The 22,441-nt window shown below is 37.5% G+C and overlaps 1 protein-coding gene and 1 long non-coding RNA gene across 2 annotated transcripts in view; one reads left to right on the forward strand and one right to left on the reverse strand.

Annotated features, from left to right (window-relative positions):
* The first annotated feature begins 9,802 nt into the window (after positions 1-9,802).
* yars2 (tyrosyl-tRNA synthetase 2, mitochondrial) lies at positions 9,803-22,161 on the forward strand. The gene is made up of 5 exons (XM_062061240.1): positions 9,803-10,624; positions 14,309-14,476; positions 14,817-14,972; positions 16,819-16,989; positions 21,889-22,161. Exons 1-5 carry the CDS (start codon positions 9,861-9,863, stop codon positions 22,046-22,048), a joined length of 1,419 nt encoding a protein of 472 aa, XP_061917224.1. The 5' UTR covers positions 9,803-9,860; the 3' UTR covers positions 22,049-22,161.
* Positions 21,703-22,441, reverse strand: part of LOC133658818 (uncharacterized) — a 63,837-nt gene continuing 63,098 nt past the window's right edge. The window contains exon 3 of the long non-coding RNA XR_009827535.1: positions 21,703-22,044. This is a non-coding gene — a long non-coding RNA (uncharacterized LOC133658818). The remainder of the gene's footprint in view (positions 22,045-22,441) is intronic.

Here is a 22,441-nt window from a genome sequence, read left to right on the forward strand (position 1 = left end):
CCTTTACACACTGATGTGGCTTGTTGATGCAGTACAGCCTGAGGGATGGAAGGTCACGGGCTTAGCTGCTTACGTGCAGTGATTTCTCCAGATTCTCTGAACCCTTTGATGATATTACGGAGCGTAGATGGTGAAATCCCTAAATTCCTTGCAATAGCTGCTTGAGAAAGGTTTTTCTTAAACTGTTCAACAATTTGCTCAGGCATTTGTTGACAAAGTGGTGACCCTCGCCCCATCCTTGTTTGGGAATGACTGAGCATTTCATGGAATCTACTTTTATAGCCAATCATGGCACCCACCTGTTCCCAATTTTCCTGTTCACCTGTGGGATGTTCCAAATAAGTGTTTGATGAGCATTCCTCAACTTTATCAGTATTTATTGCCACCTTTCCCAACTTCTTTGTCACGTGTTGCTGCCATCAAATTCTAAAGTTAATGATTATTTGCAAAAAAAAATTTTTTTTATCAGTTTGAACATCAAATATGTTGTCTTTGTAGTGCATTCAACTGAATATGGGTCGAAAATGATTTGCAAATCATTGTATTCTGTTTATATTTACATCTAACACAATTTCCCAACTCATATGGAAACTGGGTTTGTACACATAAGCTCCCACATGCAATTTACACTCGGTCCCTCGCTTTCCCGGTAAGGGGAAATATGAAAAATCGGTGCCTTACTGTAAATCCGCATCAGGAAACAGGAGAGGTTCTGATAAAAAGGCCACTTGTCTGTAAAGTGTGCATGACATGAGTTGGAGAAGAAATGCAGAATCAGCTTTAAAAATGCGACCCAGTAGAAGGAGAGATGTTCTTCAAAAGATGCATCAGGGAAAGCGAGTCTCGCTTCATTGAACTCAGGATGTACACATAGAGACGTCTTCTTCTTCTTATGATTTTCTCTGTCGTATTTCGGGACTAGTTCTCCGCCTTAAAGTGCACCAACGGCAATATTATTTCATGCAAACTGTATTTTACTCCCCGCCACTTCCTGCAAAAATGCTACACTTGCAGTTGTAATAGGAATAAAGCTAATATGTTTGTTGTCCTGCAAAGAGGATGATGTAAGAATACTGTACATGTTGGGTAAGAATGCTGTACATGTTGGGTAAGAATACTGTACATGTTTGATCAATGTGTAATAAAATGACATATTGACAGTCAATGGAGAATAAAAGATGGAAATGGAGTTTAGTGTACTTTGATTCAATTCACACATCTTTGTAATGCACATTGTAAACAAAAAATAAAAAAGTACTGATAATAATACACAATGTTGGCTATGAGGAAGTGTACTCTTTATACAGTCACACAATAATATTAATAATAATAATATTACACAATGTTGGCTATGAGGAAGTGTACTCTATACAGTCACACAATAATATTAATAATAATAATACACAATGTTGGCTATGATGAAGTGTACTCTTTATACAGTCACACAATAATATGAATAATAATACACAATGTTGGCTATGAGGAAGTGTACTCTTTATACCAGGGGTCACCAACGCGATGCCCGCGGGCACCAGGTAGCCCGTAAGGACCAGATGAGTAGCCCGTCGGCCTGTTCTAAAAATAGCTCAAATAGCAGCACTTACCAGTGAGCTGCCTCTATTTTTTTAATTTTATTTATTTACTAGCAAGCTGGTCTCGCTTTGCCCGACATTTTTAATTCTAAGAGAGACAAAACTCAAATAGAATTTGAAAATCCAAGAAAATATTTTAAAGACTTGGTCTTCACTTCTTTAAATAAATTCATTAATTGTTTTACTTTGCTTCTTATAACTTTCAGAAAGACAATTTTAGAGAAAAAATACAACCTTAAAAATGATTTTAGGATTTTTAAACACATATACCTTTTTACCTTTTAAATTCCTTCCTCTTCTTTCCTGACAATTTAAATCAATGTTCAAGTATTTTTTTTAATTTTATTGTAAAGAATAATAAATACATTTTTATTTAATTCTTCATTTTAGCTTCTGTTTTTTCGACGAAGAATATTTGTGAAATATTTCTTCAAACTTATTATGATTAAAATTCAAAAAAACTACGACGAAGAATATTTGTGAAATATTTCTTCAAACTTATTATGATTAAAATTTAAAAAAAAACTATTCTGTCAAATCTAGAAAATCTGTAGAATCAAATTTAAATGTTATTTCAAAGTCATTTAAATTTCTTTTAAAATTTTTGTTCTGGAAATTCTAGAAGAAATAATGATTTGTCTTTGTTAGAAATATAGCTTGGTCCAATTTGTTATATATTCTAACAAAGTGTAGATTGGATTTTAACCTATTTAAAACATGTCATCAAAATTCTAAAACTAATCTTAATCAGAAAAAGTACTAATGATGTTCCATAAATTCTTTTTTTAAGTTTTCCTCTTCTTTTTTTCGGTTGAATTTTGAATTTTAAAGAGTCGAAAGTGAATTTTTTTCGTGTTTTCTCCTCTTTTAAACCGTTCAATTAAGTGTAAATATCATTAATTATTAATAATAACATAGAGTTAAAGGTAAATTGAGCAAATTGGCTATTTCTGGCAATTTATTTAAGTGTGTATCAAACTGGTAGCCCTTCGCATTAATCAGTACCCAAGAAGTACCTCTTGGTTTCAAAAAGGTTGGTGACCCCTGCTTTATACAGTCACACAATAATATTAATAATAATATTACACAATGTTGGCTATGAGGAAGTGTACTCTCTATACAGTCACACAATAATATTAATAATAATATTACACAATGTTGGCTATGAGGAAGTGTACTCTCTATACAGTCACACAATAATATTAATAATAATAATACACAATGTTGGCAATGAGGAAGTGTACTCTTTATACAATCACAAAATAATATTAATAATAATAATACACAATGTTGGCTATGAGGAAGTGTACTCTATACAGTCACACAATAATATTAATAATAATAATACACAATGTTGGTTATGAGGAAGTGTACCCTATACAATCACAAAATAATATTAATAATAATAATACACAATGTTGGCTATGAGGAAGTGTACTCTATACAATCACAAAATAATATTAATAATAATAATACACAATGTTGGCTATGAGGAAGTGTACTCTATACAGTCACACAATAATATTAATAATAATAATACACAATGTTGGCAATGAGGAAGTGTAGTCTTTATACAGTCACACAATAATATTAATAATAATAATACACAATGTTGGCTATGAGGAAGTGTACTCTCTATACAGTCACACAATAATATTATTAATAATAATACACAATGTTGGCTATGAGGAAGTGTACTCTCTATACAGTCACACAATAATATTAATAATAATAATACACAATGTTGGCTATGAGGAAGTGTACTCTCTATACAGTCACACAATAATATTATTAATAATAATACACAATGTTGGCTATGAGGAAGTGTACTCTCTATACAGTCACACAATAATATTAATAATAATACTACACAATGTTGGCTATGAGGAAGTGTACTCTCTATACAGTCACACAATAATATTAATAATAATATTACACAATGTTGGCTATGAGGAAGTGTACTCTCTATACAGTCACACAATAATATTAATAATAATACTACACAATGTTGGCTATGAGGAAGTGTACTCTTTATACAGTCACACAATAATATTAATAATAATATTACACAATGTTGGCTATGAGGAAGTGTACTATTTATACAGTCACACAATAATATTAATAATAATAATACACAATGTTGGCTATGAGGAAGTGTAGTCTTTATACAGTCACACAATAATATTAATAATAATAATACACAATGTTGGCAATGAGGAAGTGTAGTCTTTATACAGTCACACAATAATATTAATAATAATATTACACAATGTTGGCTATGAGGAAGTGTACTCTCTATACAGTCACACAATAATATTAATAATAATAATACACAATGTTGGCAATGAGGAAGTGTACTCTTTATACAATCACAAAATAATATTAATAATAATAATACACAATGTTGGCTATGAGGAAGTGTACTCTATACAGTCACACAATAATATTAATAATAATAATACACAATATTGGTTATGAGGAAATGTACTCTATACAATCACAAAATAATATTAATAATCATAATACACAATGTTGGCTATGAGGAAGTGTACTCTATACAATCACAAAATAATATTAATAATAATAATACACAATGTTGGCTATGAGGAAGTGTACTCTATACAGTCACACAATAATATTAATAATAATAATACACAATGTTGGCTATGAGGAAGTGTACTCTCTATACAGTCACACAATAATATTATTAATAATAATACACAATGTTGGCTATGAGGAAGTGTACTCTCTATACAGTCACACAATAATATTAATAATAATAATACACAATGTTGGCTATGAGGAAGTGTACTCTCTATACAGTCACACAATAATCACATTTATAGATCTGGTGAAGTTCAAAGCTGCACAGTTATTATTATTTCAAGCACAGAACAATCTGCCGCCACCAAAGATCCAATAAATATTCAAAGACAGATGAAAACTATTTTGTGATTTGAAGGGCAAAAATAACCCATCAGTCTTCTTCCGTTTATCCGAGGTGGGGTCGCGGGGGCAGCAGCCTAAGCACAGAATCAGAATCAGAAATACTTTAATAATCCCCGAGGGGGAAATTAAGATTTTCAGCACAATCCTGTTCAGGAGCAGACAAACATCACAGGGAGACAGAACAGGATCAAACATTGCAGGGAGACAGAACAGGATCAAACATTACAGGGAGACAGAACAGGATCAAACATTGCAGGGAGACAGAACAGGATCAAACATTACATGGAGACAGAACAGGATCAAACATTGCAGGGAGACAGAACAGGATCAAACATTACATGGAGACAGAACAGGATCAAACATTACAGGGAGACAAAACAGGATCGCTGACGGGTCTGCCAACTTCCGGTGCTCCTTACAAAAAAGTTAAGGAACAGGTAAACCAAGGGAGCACCTGCTGGAACCCTCTGCCTCACCTAAATACGCCAAACTGTTTGAAAATAGGGCCCCAAAAGGCCTCCCATTCCCTGGGAACACCTGCTGGAACCCTCTGCCTCACCAAAATACGCCAAACGCTGGGGGGGTTGAGAAAAAGAAAAAAAACAGCCTGGTCCTGGTCCAGACTGAGGCCAAGGAGAAAAAGAAAAAAACCTCATAGCCATAGCACACATTAACAAGTTTGTAAGAGGGAAACATCAAAGAACACAAAAGACATTAAAAGATCAGAGCTGATGCAACCTGACATTTCTACATACAGCTACAAAAGTAACACAACAACAAAATTAAAAAAACGGATTGTGTGTGTCCCTGGCTGTGGCCCCAGGATTGTGTGTGTGTGTGTCCCTCGCTGTGGCCCCAGGATTGTGTGTGTGTGTGTCCCTGGCTGTGGCCCCAGGATTGTGTGTGTGTGTGTCCCTCGCTGTGGCCCCAGGATTGTGTGTGTGTGTGTCCCTGGCTGTGGCCCCAGGATTGTGTGTGTGTGTGTGTCCCTGGCTGTGGCCCCAGGATTGTGTGTGTGTGTGTCCCTGGCTGTGGCCCCAGGATTGTGTGTGTGTGTGTCCCTCGCTGTGGCCCCAGGATTGTGTGTGTGTGTGTCCCTGGCTGTGGCCCCAGGATTGTGTGTGTGTCCCTGGCTGTGGCCCCAGGATTGTGTGTGTGTTTGTGTGTCCCTGGCTGTGGCCCCAGGATTGTGTGTGTGTCCCTGGCTGTGGCCCCAGGATTGTGTGTGTGTGTGTGTCCCTCGCTGTGGCCCCAGGATTGTGTGTGTGTGTGTCCCTGGCTGTGGCCCCAGGATTGTGTGTGTGTGTGTCCCTCGCTGTGGCCCCAGGATTGTGTGTGTGTGTGTCCCTGGCTGTGGCCCCAGGATTGTGTGTGTGTCCCTGGCTGTGGCCCCAGGATTGTGTGTGTGTGTGTCCCTGGCTGTGGCCCCAGGATTGTGTGTGTGGCCCCAGGATTGTGTGTATCCCTGGCTGTGGCCCCAGGATTGTGTGTGTATCCCTGGCTGTGGCCCCAGGATTGTGAGTGTGTCCCTGGCTGTGGCCCCGGGATTGTGTGTATGGCCCTGGCTGTGGCCCCAGGATTGTGTGTGTGTCCCTGGCTGTGGCCCCAGGATTGTGTGTGTGGCCCTGGCTGTGGCCCCAGGATTGTGTGTATCCCTGGCTGTGGCCCCAGGATTCTGTGTGTGTCCTTGGCTGTGGCCCCAGGATTGTGAGTGTGTCCCTGGCTGTGGCCCCAGGATTGTGAGTGTGTCCCTGGCTGTGGCCCCAGGATTGTGTGTGGCCCTGGAATCAAATAGACAAGAAAACCAAACAAAGCAAAAATATAATTACTTAATTATTGAATAAAAAGAGTTTAAATGTGTACAACCATCTTAAGGGTGTAAAGTATTTATATAAACTACATTTGATTAAACGAGTGTTTATTGTTGAGTATTCATGAATGTAATCATATGTATCTTGTAAATAAATACAAAATATTTCTATATAAGGTTATGTATCACATTGATGATAACAAATCACATTATTATTATCATTATTATATGTGAGTGATGGGGCAGCACATTGTAAACTGTTGCTTCTTCCTGCTCCTTTTCAGACATAAGTGTCTTTTTTCTATTAGATATTAGTATTGATAGACTGAAAGTGTTATATTTTTGTGTGTGTTTGAAATAAATAGAATTTAAATCAAATGTAATCGATTCTGACAAAAACATTTGCCTATTTTAATATACAAAGTACCACTAACATTATTTTGTTTGGTGTTTGGACACACTTTCTAAAGTAAAGCAAGCTCGCCATCTAGTGGTGAGAAGACATTTACGCACTTTATCATTCGGAGTACGGTGTTTAAAAAATTAATAAATACATATTTGTATTTTAAATCCTTATATGCTTATTTTACAAAAGCCAAGAAGACTAAGTCTATGAGTGTTACTGAAAGTTAAGGTTTTTTTTAACTCAAAATCAAAGTTACATAAATATAACTCCAAAACAAACATGCAATATGTCTAAAAATGCCTGTAATAATGTATATAAGTCAGTTTTACTTGAATCAGGTGTTTTTTTAAAGGCTTGCAAACACAAAAAATAGTTTTTACTCAATATGACAGTAATGTTCCTTGAATCCTGAGAAAATGCAAAAAAAAAACAATAATAACAATTATTCAAACATAACTCCTAAACCAATCATGCAAAATGTCCAATAATGCCTGTAATAATAATAATGTATCTTTGTGAGTTTTACTATAAAAATTATATTTTATAATGTTTGCAAAGACAAAAATTTGTTTTTTTAACTCAATGTGACAGTATAAATTAAATCACCAAAAATGATTCCCGGGCGTTGCCACCACCGCTGCTCACTGCTCCCCTCACCTCCCAGGGGGTGAACAAGGGGATGGGTCAAATGCAGAGGGTAATTTCACCACACCTAGTGTGTGTGTGTGACAACCCTTGCTACTTTATAAGTGTCATACTAAATATGAAAGTTATATAAACATAACTCCAAAACAAACATGCAATTTGTCTAAAAATGCCTGTAATAATGTATCTTTGTGAGTTTTACTTGAATCAGGTGTTTTTTTAAGGCTTGCAAACACAAACATTATTTTTTTACTCAATATGACAGTAATGTTGTTAGAATCCTGAGATAATGCGAAAAAAGCAATGCAAAATTATTCAAAGATAACTCCTAAAGCAAACGTGCAAAATGTCCAATAATGCCTGGAATAATAATAATGTATCTTTGTGAGATGAGAGAGGTGCAACTCCAGTGCACCAGAAGGCGCTCGAGTCTTTGTTTATGAGTGTTGTAATCATAGACATGTTCTAAGGGTACGCAGCATGGAGCGCTACTGCCTACTGGCGCTGACGAGACGCGGGGCCGCCATCTTGGAGTGGTGATCCGCTCCACTCAGTGCAATTCATTTGGCAGGAGCAATGAACTGTCAGCGCATTTAATTCATCTTACCTCACTGAATACCACTGATTTTCACCTCCTTTTTTGTCATACGTGTAGCTATGATAAAGGACACATGTTTTATTATTCATAGTTTGCTTAACAGTAATAGAATATTGTTATATGCCATAAGTGACCAAATGAAAACTGGGAATATAATCCCAGAGAAGGGGGGGAAACTATTTTTAAATTGAAGAAACAATATGATGAGGTTATATATACATGCTACATAAACAATGTATGAATACATTAGATATCTATACATCTTATAGACTGTATCTCTGTTGCTGCAGCAGCAGAGAGTTGATTCTGTCTTGACACTTTGTATTGATATTTTCTATTACATTCTTCCCTTAAATGATCATGTTTACACTGATTGTTTTATATGTATTTTTGATGTATGTCGCTTTGGATAAAAGCGTCTGCCAAATACTTCAACATAAACATATATCAATTTATTTCTTATTTCAACTTTATGTTATTCAAGTGGGACATTTTTAAATGTAATTAATTTCATTGACAAGCAATTCTATTATGGTCATACTCTTGTTTGCTAGCGGCGAGGATTTCAGTACTATTGAAGATCTTTGCTCCTTCTCAACTCTGTGCTAATATTCTTTTCACAAAATACAACCAATAGTATGTTAATGTTAAATATTACTTGTGAAAAGTAATCCCCCCGATTCCTATTTTCAACAGTCTGCTCATTTGAGCAGGAAAACGCTGAACACCATCTTTGTTTTCTACCTGTCAACTGTCAGTTTAGCATCTTTGTTTTCTACCTGTCAACTGTCAGTTTAGCATCTTTGTTTTCTACCTGTCAACTGTCAGTTTAGCATCTTTGTTTTCTACCTGTCAACTGTCAGTTTAGCATCTTTGTTTTCTACCTGTCAACTGTCAGTTTAGCATCTTTGTTTTCTACCTGTCAACTGTCAGTTTAGCATCTTTGTTTTCTACCTGTCAACTGTCAGTTTAGCATCTTTGTTTTCTACCTGTCAACTGTCAGTTTAGCATCTTTGTTTTCTACCTGTCAACTGTCAGTTTAGCATCCTTGTTTTCTACCTGTCAACTGTCAGTTTAGCATCTTTGTTTTCTACCTGTCAACTGTCAGTTTAGCATCTTTGTTTTCTACCTGTCAACTGTCAGTTTAGCATCTTTGTTTTCTACCTGTCAACTGTCAGTTTAGCATCTTTGTTTTCTACCTGTCAACTGTCAGTTTAGCATCTTTGTTTTCTACCTGTCAACTGTCAGTTTAGCATGTTTGTTTTCTACCTGTCAACTGTCAGTTTAGCATCCTTGTTTTCTACCTGTCAACTGTCAGTTTAGCATCTTTGTTTTCTACCTGTCAACTGTCAGTTTAGCATCTTTGTTTTCTACCTGTCAACTGTCAGTTTAGCATCTTTGTTTTCTACCTGTCAACTGTCAGTTTAGCATCTTTGTTTTCTACCTGTCAACTGTCAGTTTAGCATGTTTGTTTTCTACCTGTCAACTGTCAGTTTAGCATCTTTGTTTTCTACCTGTCAACTGTCAGTTTAGCATCTTTGTTTTCTACCTGTCAACTGTCAGTTTAGCATCTTTGTTTTCTACCTGTCAACTGTCAGTTTAGCATCTTTGTTTTCTACCTGTCAACTGTCAGTTTAGGCTGCTCGCCGGCTCCTCATCACCACTTCAAGATGGCGGCCCAATTTCTCGCGTCACAGCAGCCAATGCTGCGTCTACTTATAACATGTCTAAGGTTGTAATTAGGTTCAACTCCAGTGCACCAGAGGACGCTCTACTCTCCTCCTGCTCCCGCATCGTCTCCGACATTGTTGCGACCCGCCATAAAATGAAGAAGAAGGAGAAGACGAAGAAGTGTCCAACATGGCGGGAGTATGCCTCTGTGTGCGGCGGCATGGTGCTTGTATTCCGCCCACTTTAACGTTCACACTGCGGCGGAAGTTCCACCCTTCTCCTCCGGCTTGTAGCGGGCTGCTACACGGCTTGTACAAACGCGGCCTCCTGAAGGAGTCTTTCCCGGAGGACGCGGCACAGCAGCGGCTGCCCGGCCTGCTGCAGTCCGGCGCGCAGACCGTCTACTGCGGCTTCGACCCCACCGCCGACAGCCTGCACGTCGGCAACCTGCTGGCCCTCATCGGCCTCCTCCACTTCCGCAGCGCCGGCCATCACGTGGTCGCCGTGCTCGGAGGCGCCACCGCGCAGATCGGCGACCCCAGCGGGAAAAGCAGCGAGCGACAGCGGCTGTCCGCGGACGCCGTGCGGGAGAACACGCGCAGCATCCGGGAGAGTATTTACCGGCTGTTCACCAACCATGAAGTCATCCACGGCGGCTCCAAGGCGCTCGGCACCGTGGCCGTGCTGGACAACCTCAGCTGGTACAAGGACTGGGACGTGGTCCACTTCCTGTCGGAGGCCGGGCGACACTTCCGGCTGGGCACCATGCTGAGCCGCCACAGCGTGCAGACCAGACTGCGGAGCGGCGACGGCATGAGCCTGACGGAGTTCACCTACCAGGTCTTCCAGGCCTACGACTTCTACCACCTCAACCAGGTCTACGGCTGCAAAGTCCAGCTGGGAGGCAGCGACCAGATGGGGAACCTCATGTCCGGACATGACTTCATCCACAAGTACATTTTACTATTTTACTACTTTTCTTTGTTTCATATGATGACTACATCCACAAGTACATTTTACTATTTTACTACTTTTCTTTATTTCGTATGATGACTTCATCCACAAGTACATTTTACCATGTTTCTTACTTTTACTACTTTTCTTTGTTTCATATGATGACTTCATCCACAAGTACATTTACTATGTTTTATTTCATAAGACCTCATCCACAAGTACATTTACTACGTTTCTTTATTTCATATGATGACTTCATCCACAAGTACATTTACTCCTTTTTTTTAATTTCATATGACCTCATCCACAAGTACATTTACTATGTTTCTTTATTTCATATGATGACGTCATCCACAAGTACATTTACTATGTTTCTTTATTTCATATGATGACTTCATCCACAAGTACATTTACTACTTTTCTTCATTTCATATGATGATGTCATCCACAAGTACATTTACTACATTTCTTTATTTCATATGATGACTTCATCCACAAGTACTTGTACTACTTTTCTTTATTTCATGACTTCATCCACAAGTACATTTACTACTTTTCTTTATTTCATGACTTCATCCACAAGTACATTTACTACATTTCTTTATTTCATATGACCTCATCCACAAGTACATTTACTACATTTCTTTATTTCATATGACCTCATCCACAAGTACATTTACTACATTTCTTTATTTCATATGATGACGTCATCCACAAGTACATTTACTACATTTCTTTATTGCATATGATGACGTCATCCACAAGTACATTTACTACTTTTCTTTATTTCATGACTTCATCCACAAGTACATTTACTACTTTTCTTTATTTCATATGACCTCATCCACAAGTACATTTACTACATTTCTTTATTTCATATGATGATTTCGTCCACAAGTACATTTACTACTTTTCTTTATTTCATGATGACTTTATCCACAAGTACATTTACTACGTTTCTTTATTTCATGATGACTTCATCCACAAGTACATTTACTACTTTTCTTTATTTCATATGATGACTTTATCCACAAGTACATTTACTACATTTCTTTATTTCATATGATGACGTCATCCACAAGTACATTTACTACATTTCTTTATTTCATATGATGACTTCATCCACAAGTACATGTACTACTTTTCTTTATTTCATGACTTCATCCACAAGCACATTTACTACTTTTCTTTATTTCATATGATGACGTCATCCACAAGTACATTTACTACATTTCTTTATTTCATATGATGACTTCATCCACAAGTACATGTACTACTTTTCTTTATTTCATGACTTCATCCACAAGTACATTTACTACATTTCGTTATTTCATATGACCTCATCCACAAGTACATTTACTACATTTCTTTATTTCATATGATGACGTCATCCACAAGTACATTTACTACATTTCTTTATTGCATATGACGTCATCCACAAGTACATTTACTACTTTTCTTTATTTCATGACTTCATCCACAAGTACATTTACTACATTTCTTTATTTCATTTGACCTCATCCACAAGTACATTTACTACCTTTCTTTATTTCATATGACCTCATCCACAAGTACATTTACTACCTTTCTTTATTTCATATGACCTCATCCACAAGTACATTTACTACATTTCTTTATTTCATATGATGACGTCATCCACAAGTACATTTACTACATTTCTTTATTTCATATGATGACGTCATCCACAAGTACATTTACTACATTTCTTTATTTCATATGATGACGTCATCGACAAGTACATTTACTACTTTTCTTTATTTCATGACTTCATCCACAAGTACATTTACTACATTTCTTTATTTCATATGACCTCATCCACAAGTACATTTACTACATTTCTTTATTTCATATGATGATGTCATCCACAAGTACATTTACTACTTTTCTTTATTTCATGACTTCATCCACAAGTACATTTACTACTTTTCTTTATTTCATATGATGACGTCATCCACAAGTACATTTACTACATTTCTTTATTTCATATGATGACTTCATCCACAAGTACATTTACTACATTTCTTTATTTCATATGATGACGTCATCCACAAGTACATTTACTACTTTTCTTTATTTCATGATGACTTCATCCACAAGTACATTTACTACATTTCTTTATTTCATATGATGACGTCATCCACAAGTACATTTACTACATTTCTTTATTTCATATGATGACGTCATCCACAAGTACATTTACTAAATTTCTTTATTTCATATGATGACTTCATCCACAAGTACATTTACTACCTTTCTTTATTTCATATGACCTCATCCACAAGTACATTTACTACATTTCTTTATTTCATATGATGACGTCATCCACAAGTACATTTACTACATTTCTTTATTTCATATGATGACGTCATCCACAAGTACATTTACTACATTTCTTTATTTCATATGATGACGTCATCGACAAGTACATTTACTACTTTTCTTTATTTCATGACTTCATCCACAAGTACATTTACTACATTTCTTTATTTCATATGACCTCATCCACAAGTACATTTACTACATTTCTTTATTTCATATGATGACGTCATCCACAAGTACATTTACTACATTTCTTTATTTCATATGATGATGTCATCCACAAGTACATTTACTACTTTTCTTTATTTCATGACTTCATCCACAAGTACATTTACTACTTTTCTTTATTTCATATGATGACGTCATCCACAAGTACATTTACTACATTTCTTTATTTCATATGATGACGTCATCCACAAGTACATTTACTACATTTCTTTATTTCATATGATGACTTCATCCACAAGTACATTTACTACATTTCTTTATTTCATATGATGACGTCATCCACAAGTACATTTACTACTTTTCTTTATTTCATGATGACTTCATCCACAAGTACATTTACTACATTTCTTTATTTCATATGATGACGTCATCCACAAGTACATTTACTACATTTCTTTATTTCATATGATGACGTCATCCACAAGTACATTTACTAAATTTCTTTATTTCATATGATGACTTCATCCACAAGTACATTTACTACGTTTTTTTATTGCATATGTTATATTTAGCCAACAAGACTATACTATGCACAATCTTCTCCAGCAAGTTCATTTCAAACAAACTAGCACTATTTAAAAACAAACAAAAACATCTTAACAAGGAATACCTTCGAAAAGGAGCAGGAAGAAGCAAAAGCCTGTTGTCCTGCTGTGGCATGCTGGGTAATGGAGTTCTTATGTTACCTAGCTCGTAACATCACTATAACTAAACTTAGGCCATCTAGAAGGCCTTACTGACAACGACTCGTGATCTGATTGGCTATTATCTATCAACTGTATGTGTCCGTTCACTCACAGTGCACACATTGTTGATTCTGAAGGCAGATTTGGTACAGCGTGGCAACATAAGTTAGCTGAATTCTGATTGGATAAAAACTCTATAACCTAAAAAAACAGCGCTGGAAGGAGCATAATATGACATAATACACGGAATAGAGGCGCTCCCATTGGCTCCGCTGTAAGTGGACTTTTATTTACTTTATTAACAAGTTAGAAATAAAAAAAAATCCATTCATCGTCATGTCTCTTATAATGATTGTATAAGATGAGCAAAAAGTGCAGTTCCCCTTTAAAGTCATCATGTTAAAAGTATTTCTACGGTGTCCTCTCCAGGATGAGCGGTGAGGAGGTGTACGGCCTCACCATCCCTCTGGTCACCAGCTCGGTGGGGGACAAGCTCGGCAAAACTGAAGGCAACGCTGTTTGGCTCAATCGTGACAAGACGTCGCCATTTGAGCTCTTCCAGTATTTTCTACGGCAGCCCGACGCCAGCGTGGAAGGGTGGGTAAGGAGGGAGACTCAAACTGATATACTGTGCGTACGGAAAGTATTCAGACCCCTTTACATTTTTCACCCTTGGTTTCATTGCAGCCATATGCTAAAATAAAAAAAGTTCATTTTATTTCTCATTAATGTACGCTTTATTTGTAATATATCTGCAAAAATGTCCACATTTCTGTTTTGTTTTTTTTATCTCAAAGTGGGGTACATTAATCAGAAATAAAAGGAACTGTTTTTGATTTTAGCAAATTGCTGCAATGAAAGAAAGAGTGAAACATTTAAAGGGGCCTGAATAATTTCCATACCCACTGTGTCAGAGTACGTCTCTGTAACTCTGCAGGTACCTGAAACTGTTCACCTTCCTGCCTCTGGCCGAGGTGGAGAGCGTGATGGAGCAGCAGAGGGAGGATCCTGTTAAACGTCTGGCCCATAAACGACTGGCGGCGGAGGTGACGAAGCTGGTGCATGGAAAGGAGGGTCTGGAGAGTGCCAAGAGGTCAGAACCCTGTCCGTCAACCCAGCCGTCTGGCATTTGTGACACCTGGGGCCGTACTTATCAAGCTTCTTAGAATTACTCCTAAGAAGTCTGCTAAGAGTTGACTTAAGAGTAAATAAATTATTCGCTGAAAGCTGCACTTAAAAGTTAGTTATCAAGCGTCTTACTCACACTTTCAGCGAAGTGTAGGACCGAATCTTAAAGGGAAACTTCGGTTTTTTTCAACCTGGGCCCTGTTTTCATAATTTTTTCTGTATATGTGAGTGCTGGATAAAACATTTTTTGAGGTCGCGCCAGTATTGAGCAGGGCAGGCAGCCTCCAGCCCAGCTAACGCTCGTACACAGGGCAACTGGCTCTCGTCAAAATTCGGCCTATAAACATGCATTTTTTTCACACTGACAGGCTCAGATAGTTACAATGAGTGTCCGACAACATACTAGAAAGGAGAAATTAACGTATGTCTCTACCTTTAGCTGGAGATCGCTGTATGTTGTGAGCTGTGTCCAAATCTCACCACGCTACAAATCTCGTTCCGAAATCTCGCGATAACTCGCGACAAATCAAATCGTCCACATCAGGCAAAAATTCAGCCATGACAGACAAACAAACAAACTTTTCTATAAAACTAAAATAACAGTCTTCGGTAATCCAACAGAAAATCACTTCAGTCATCTCTCTTCACCTCAGTCAGGTAACTGTTTTTCCACCGGTGTTTTGTCGCGAGTTATCGCGAGATTTCGGAACGAGATTTGTAGCGTGGTGAGATTTGGACACAGCTCACAACATACAGCGATCTCCAGCTAAAGGTAGAGACATACGTTAATTTCTCCTTTCTAGTATGTTGTCGGACACTCATTGTAACTATCTGAGCCTGTCAGTGTGAAAAAAATGCATGTTTATAGGCCGAATTTTGACGAGAGCCATTTGCCCTGTGTACGAGCGTTAGCTGGGCTGGAGGCTGCCTGCCCTGCTCAATACTGGCGCGACCTCAAAAAATGTTTTATCCAGCACTCACATATACAGAAAAAATTATGAAAACAGGGCCCAGGTTGAAAAAAAACGAAGTTTCCCTTTAAGTGTCACACTCAGAGCTGAATTACGACATTACTATGTGCCGTAAACGGAAATTTAGGTGACGTAATTTCTGTGTCCATAGAAATGACCAATCACGGAAGAGAATCCGTTGTCTAAGAATAAAGAAATATCTTGGAAATATTTAAGTGGACAATGGGAGTGTATATTTTGACAATAAACTACAAAATAATACAAAACAAACTAGTCCCCGCCGGCACTCACGCTACCGCTCCCTCTCTTCTATCGCCCACACACTCACTGACGTCACTCACCTCACGGCCACACACATACGCTACTGTCATAACATTTTCTTTCCAATTCATTAATTAGGCAACTAATTTGAAACTGGTGTGGGTGGCTCTATATATACTAGCCCACTGCAGACACATGCCGAAATCAACAAGGAATCGAAAAGTATTAAATCTGTGACAAAAATAATATCCGCTCTGTCTAAACGATACCGTTTGATCAGCTGCTCGTCATCAAAAAAAACAACAACATTGTTCCGTTCCCTGAACGTTCGCGCACGTCTCTCTCGCCTCAGTGCCATCCCCTGCTGGCAACTCCTAACCACTTAAGACACCTCTGAAGGTCTCTTAAATATTGTGGAGAGTAGGAGTGATTCTTAGACTTAAGAACGTTGATAAAAAGCTTTTATTCTTAAGTTTGAGAGTAGGACTAAATTTCGCAAATTCTCAGGACTTAAGTGTAAAATGGCACTCTAAGAAGCTTGATAAGTACGGCCCTTGACCTCCATTGTTGTGCTTGCAGATGCACCAATACTCTGTACCACAGCAGCGTGCAGGACTTGGAGGAGATGAGCGACTTGGAGCTGCAGGAGATCTTCAGAGAAGCCCCCTTCCATGAATTGCTGTTAGAACCTGGGACCACTGTCTTAGATGCATGCCGTAGGGTCAAAGCCATCCCAGAGGGTCCCAAAGGGTAAATCTGCTTGTGTGTCTCTTCAATAACTCGAAATAATACATTTTGTTTGTGTTTGCGACAAAAATGGCTGAAGAGCTCCAGCACTCAGGGACCCAAACATAACAAAAGGCACCAGCCAAACAGTCATTTCACAACACGTTAGTTATATATTAGCCTGAGGGTGGCGTCAGGCGGGTCTTCACCAGACTCCATTTACAAAAACTGTAACTTTAGCTTTCGTTATCTGGCTGCACACACCAGGGGCCGTACTTATCAAGCTTCTTAGAGTGCCATTTTACACTTAAGTCCTGAGAATTTGCGAAATTTAGTCCTACTCTCAAACTTAAGAATAAAAGCTTTTTATCAATGTTCTTAAGTCTAAGAATCACTCCTACTCTCCACGATATTTAAGAGACCTTCAGAGGTGTCTTAAGTGGTTAGGAGTTGCCAGCAGGGGATGGCGCTGAGGCGAGAGAGACGTGCGCGAACGTTCAGGGAACGGAACAATGTTGTTGTTTTTTTTGATGACGAGCAGCTGATCAAACGGTATCGTTTAGACAGAGCGGATATTATTTTTGTCACAGATTTAATACTTTTCGATTCCTTGTTGATTTCGGCATGTGTCTGCAGTGGGCTAGTATATATAGAGCCACCCACACCAGTTTCAAATTAGTTGCCTAATTAATGAATTGGAAAGAAAATGTTATGACAGTAGCGTATGTGTGTGGCCGTGAGGTGAGTGACGTCAGTGAGTGTGTGGGCGATAGAAGAGAGGGAGCGGTAGCGTGAGTGCCGGCGGGGACTAGTTTGTTTTGTATTATTTTGTAGTTTATTGTCAAAATATACACTCCCATTGTCCACTTAAAAATGTCCAAGATATTTCTTTATTCTTAGACAACGGATTCCATTCCGTGATTGGTCATTTCTATGGACACAGAAATTACGTCACCTAAAATTCCGTTTACGGCACATATTAATGTCGTAATTCAGCTCTGAGTGTGACACTTAAGATTCAGTCCTACACTTCGCTGAAAGTGTGAGTAAGACGCTTGATAACTAACTTTTAAGTGCAGCTTTCAGCAAATAATTTATTTACTCTTAAGTCAACTCTTAGCAGACTTCTTAGGAGTAATTCTAAGAAGCTTGATAAGTACGGCCCCAGATGGTTAAAATTTTCTGGACTCACTTTTGCGGTTCCTTTTGTTTTGTTTTTTTAGGTATTTGAAGGCATGTGAAATATCCATGAAATCACAAAAATCTGCGTTTGTAAACATTCATTTTTGCGTCAAAATATGACTTCCACGTTTTTTTAATGACATATAAATAAAAATACGATCTAAACAAAGTTAGCGAACCATTTAGCTAGCTTACTTGTTGTCATCTCCGAGCCGCCACGTTGACAAGTGTCTACTTTGCCGTTAATCATATTTAAATGATTACAATTGAGGGTTGTCCCGATACATTTTGGTATCAATGAAAGAATATTGGTATTTCGATACTTTTCGATACCTTTCAAAATGAAGGGGACCACAAACAAATGTCCTTAATGGCTTCATTTTAACAGAAAATCTTACTATACGATTAACATATGCTTCTTATTGCACTCAAGGAACAATTTTAGAAGATTAAAATAAAGATTAAAAGGCATTAAACACACTGGGCTTTTCTAATTGCACTCAAAGAACAATTTACAATTGTATATGTTACATATAACCTTGAATTAGGTTAGAATAGAATGGAAAGCTTTGTTGACATAGTATTAAATGCTTCATGGTTTATGTTTGCCCCTTTTGGGCTGTGCTTTAAGATACAAATAAAATCATTACTGAATACTAAAAACAAGATGACTGAAGGTACACAGCTAAGACATGTAGCAGGTAAAACACACATTGTTTAATATAAAACACACACTATGAATTTTTAACACAATTCAGTCATTTAACCAGCATTAGTTTACACTATGTGGGCAGTTTTGACTGTGCTAATAATTGTCAACAAGCCAGCTGTGCATGCGTTTAGATACCTGTATGTGCACAGCAGGGGACCTGGTTAACTACATTACCTTTCAAGTACTTGTGGAGGTCTGGATGATTATTTAAAAGCAAAGATTGTAATACCTTAATGTCACCTTTGGCGAGGCATGTTTTGAAGAAGCGCTTGCAGCGTGGCGCTTCCGTGTTTTAAAGCGCCACCTTTATCGGTAGTATTAACCATTAGAAATGCAATTTTTGCTTGTATGCGCAAGCTGTGTGTGCATTTTGATACACTCAACATCATTAACCTCGTACGTCACCGCCGCACGGCAGCATGCGGAGGGAAAAAAAAGTACAGGCATTTTTCAAAGGCAGTATAGTATCGTTCTGAATTAATTAGTACCACAGTACTTTATTCAGTAACGGCATAGAGTAAAATCCAAACACTGTCAGTTCTGGAAACAGTTGAAGTTTTAGTGTATTTATTAGTAGCCAACGGGAAGGTATATGATTGTACACAGGTCACAACACCGCAAGTATATTATTACTGTGTTTTTTGGAGTATAAGTCGCTCCGGAGTATAAGTCGCACCGGCCGAAAACGCATAATAAAGAAGGAAAAAAACCATATATATATAAGTCGCATTTTTGGAGGAAATGTATTTGATAAAAGCCAACAGCAAGAATAGATATTTGAAAGGCAATTTAAAATGTCTAAAGAATAGTGAACAACAGGCTGAATAAGTGTACGTTATATGAGGCATAAATAACCAACTGAGAAGGTGCCTGGTATGTTAACGTAACATATTATGGTAAGAGTCATTCAAATAACTAACATATAGAACATGCTATACGTTTACCAAACAATCTGTCACTCCTAATCGCTAAATCCCATGAAATCTTCTTCCTCGTTGTCGCTCCTGGTATGCACCGCTTCCTTTCTTTCTGCTGCTCGATCGCCGTTTTCTGCTGCGTATTTCACTGCGTCCAGCTTGTAAGCTGCAGTATATGATTTCCTTTTTGGTGCCATTTTTGTTCAGTTTTTATAAGTTACCGCCAATGTAGAAATGATCCATTTTAATATCTATGGCAGTAGCATATAGCACAGGGGTCACCAACCTTTTTGAAACCAAGAGCTACTTCTTGGGTAGTGATTAATGCGAAGGGCTACCAGTTTGATACACACTTAAATAAATTGCCAGAAATAGCCAATTTGCTCAATTTACCTTTAACTCTGTTATTATTAATAATGAATGATATTTACACTTAATTGAACGGTTTAAAAGAGGAGAAAACCCGAAAAAAATGACAATTAAATTTTGAAACATGGTTTATCTTCGATTTCGACTCTTTAAAATTCAAAATTCAACCAAAAAAAAGAAGAGAAAAACTAGCTAATTCCAATCTTTTGGAAAAAATTAAAAAAAGAATTTATGGAACATCATTAGTAATTTTTCCTGATTAAGATTAATTTTAGAATTTTGATGACATGTTTTAAATAGGTTAAAATCCAATCTACACTGTTAGAATATATAACAAATTGGACCAAGCTATATTTCTAACAAAGACAAATCATTATTTCTTCTAGATTTTCCAGAACAAAAAGTTTAGAAGGAATTCAAAAGACTTTAAAATAAGATTTAAATTTTATTCTACAGATTTTCTAGATTTGCCAGAATAATTTTTTTGAATTTTAATCATAAGTTTGAAAAAATATTTCACAAATATTCTTCGTCCAAAAAACAGAAGCTAAAATGAAGAATTAAATTAAAATGTATTAATTATTCTTTACAATAAAAACATTTTTTTTACTTGAACATTGATTTAAATTGTCAGGAAAGAAGAGGAAGGAATTTAAAAGGTAAAAATGTATATGTGTTTAAAAATCCTAAAATCATTTTTAAGGACCAGACCAAGGACCAGATGGGGGGATTACATCTCCTCTCTGGCCTGGGAACGCTTCGGGATTCCCCAGGAGGAAGTCGCAAATGTTGCTCTGGAGAGGGAAGTCTGGGGGTCTTTGCTGGAGCTGCTGTCCCCGCGACCCGATTCCGGATAAGCGGTTGAAGATGGATGGATGGATGTCTTTCTGAAAATTATAAGAAGCAAAGTAAAAAAAAAAAAGCATTTATTTAAACAAGTTAAGACCAAGTCTTTAAAATATTTTCTTGGATTTTCAAATTCTATTTGAGTTTTGTCTCTCTTAGAATTAAAAATGTCGAGCAAAGCGAGACCAGCTTGCTAGTAAATAAATAAAATTAAAAAAATAGAGGCAGCTCACTGGTAAGTGCTGCTATTTGGGCTAGTTTTAGAACAGGCCAGCGGGCTACTCATCTGGTCCTTACGGGCTACCTGGTGCCCGCGGGCACCGCGTTGGTGACCCCTGATATAGCAGTTAGCTTCCCATGACCCACAATGCACTTCTGCCATGACCCTCCCCCGCCGAATTCTTATTGGTTGACGTGTGTGTGACGATTGCTGACATTTTGCTTCGTCTCTTCTGTGAATTAGATAAATAATATTATTTGATATATTACGGTAATGTTAATAATTTCACACATAAGTCGCTCCTGAGTATAAGTCGCACCCACGGCCAAACTATGAAAAAAATTGCCACTTATAATCCGAAAAATACGGTACTTAAAAAAAACCTTGACATTCTGTGGACATGCAAGTGTCAAAAACAGCCCAAAAAAAGATGGTTGATGAGAATAAATCTAAAGCTAGAATTGTGTGTAAAAATGCACCCAATTGCAGTTAATGTAGTCTTTATTTTCAAAATGTTTTTTCAGGGTTTGCGTGGCAGCACTTTGTGCAGATAAGAAATATATTCCTCTTTTTTTCCTCAGTTTTCCTTTTTTCTGAAAAGGTGCCCACATCCCAGAATGGATGTATTGCTTGCTTGATGTTTGTTATTGAACAGTTTTTGAACTGTTGGTGCGCAGGTATCGGATGGTTTCAGAGGGAGCGGTGTGGCTCAACCACCAGCGGGCAGACAGACCTGAGCAGGTGCTCATCCCAAAGCTCCACATCCTCGCCAATGGACTTACGCTGCTCCGAGTGGGCAAGAAGAACTTCTACATCATCAAGTGGCTCGGTCTCTGAAAGGAAAGAAGCAGTGGACTTGGCTGGGAAAGAGTGGATCACTTAGGAAGGTGCGTGGAAGTGACGTGATTTACACATTTTCTGTCTTTTTGGGTATAAATATTGTACAGTGATGACGTGTGTCTTTTTTAACTTAGATATTAAAATTCATTTCAATTGATGATCCGGTCACCTTTAAGTCTTGCTGGATGAACAGCAGGGGGCAGCACTGTAGCAAAAATAATAACAGCAGTGCTGGAACGCCTTATAACTCAGAATGTTTAATGGCTTTGGTATTGTTTTTCTTTTAAAAATATGTGTAATCCAGATGATTTGTTAATCTTGTTTTTTATTGCAGACTAATTTAAACATCTCTTTGTGTAGCATTTAGTGTGATGCCAGTTTCAATGCTCA

The sequence above is a fragment of the Entelurus aequoreus genome, linkage group LG10, assembly GCF_033978785.1.
Source record: "Entelurus aequoreus isolate RoL-2023_Sb linkage group LG10, RoL_Eaeq_v1.1, whole genome shotgun sequence".
Taxonomy (NCBI): domain Eukaryota; kingdom Metazoa; phylum Chordata; class Actinopteri; order Syngnathiformes; family Syngnathidae; genus Entelurus; species Entelurus aequoreus.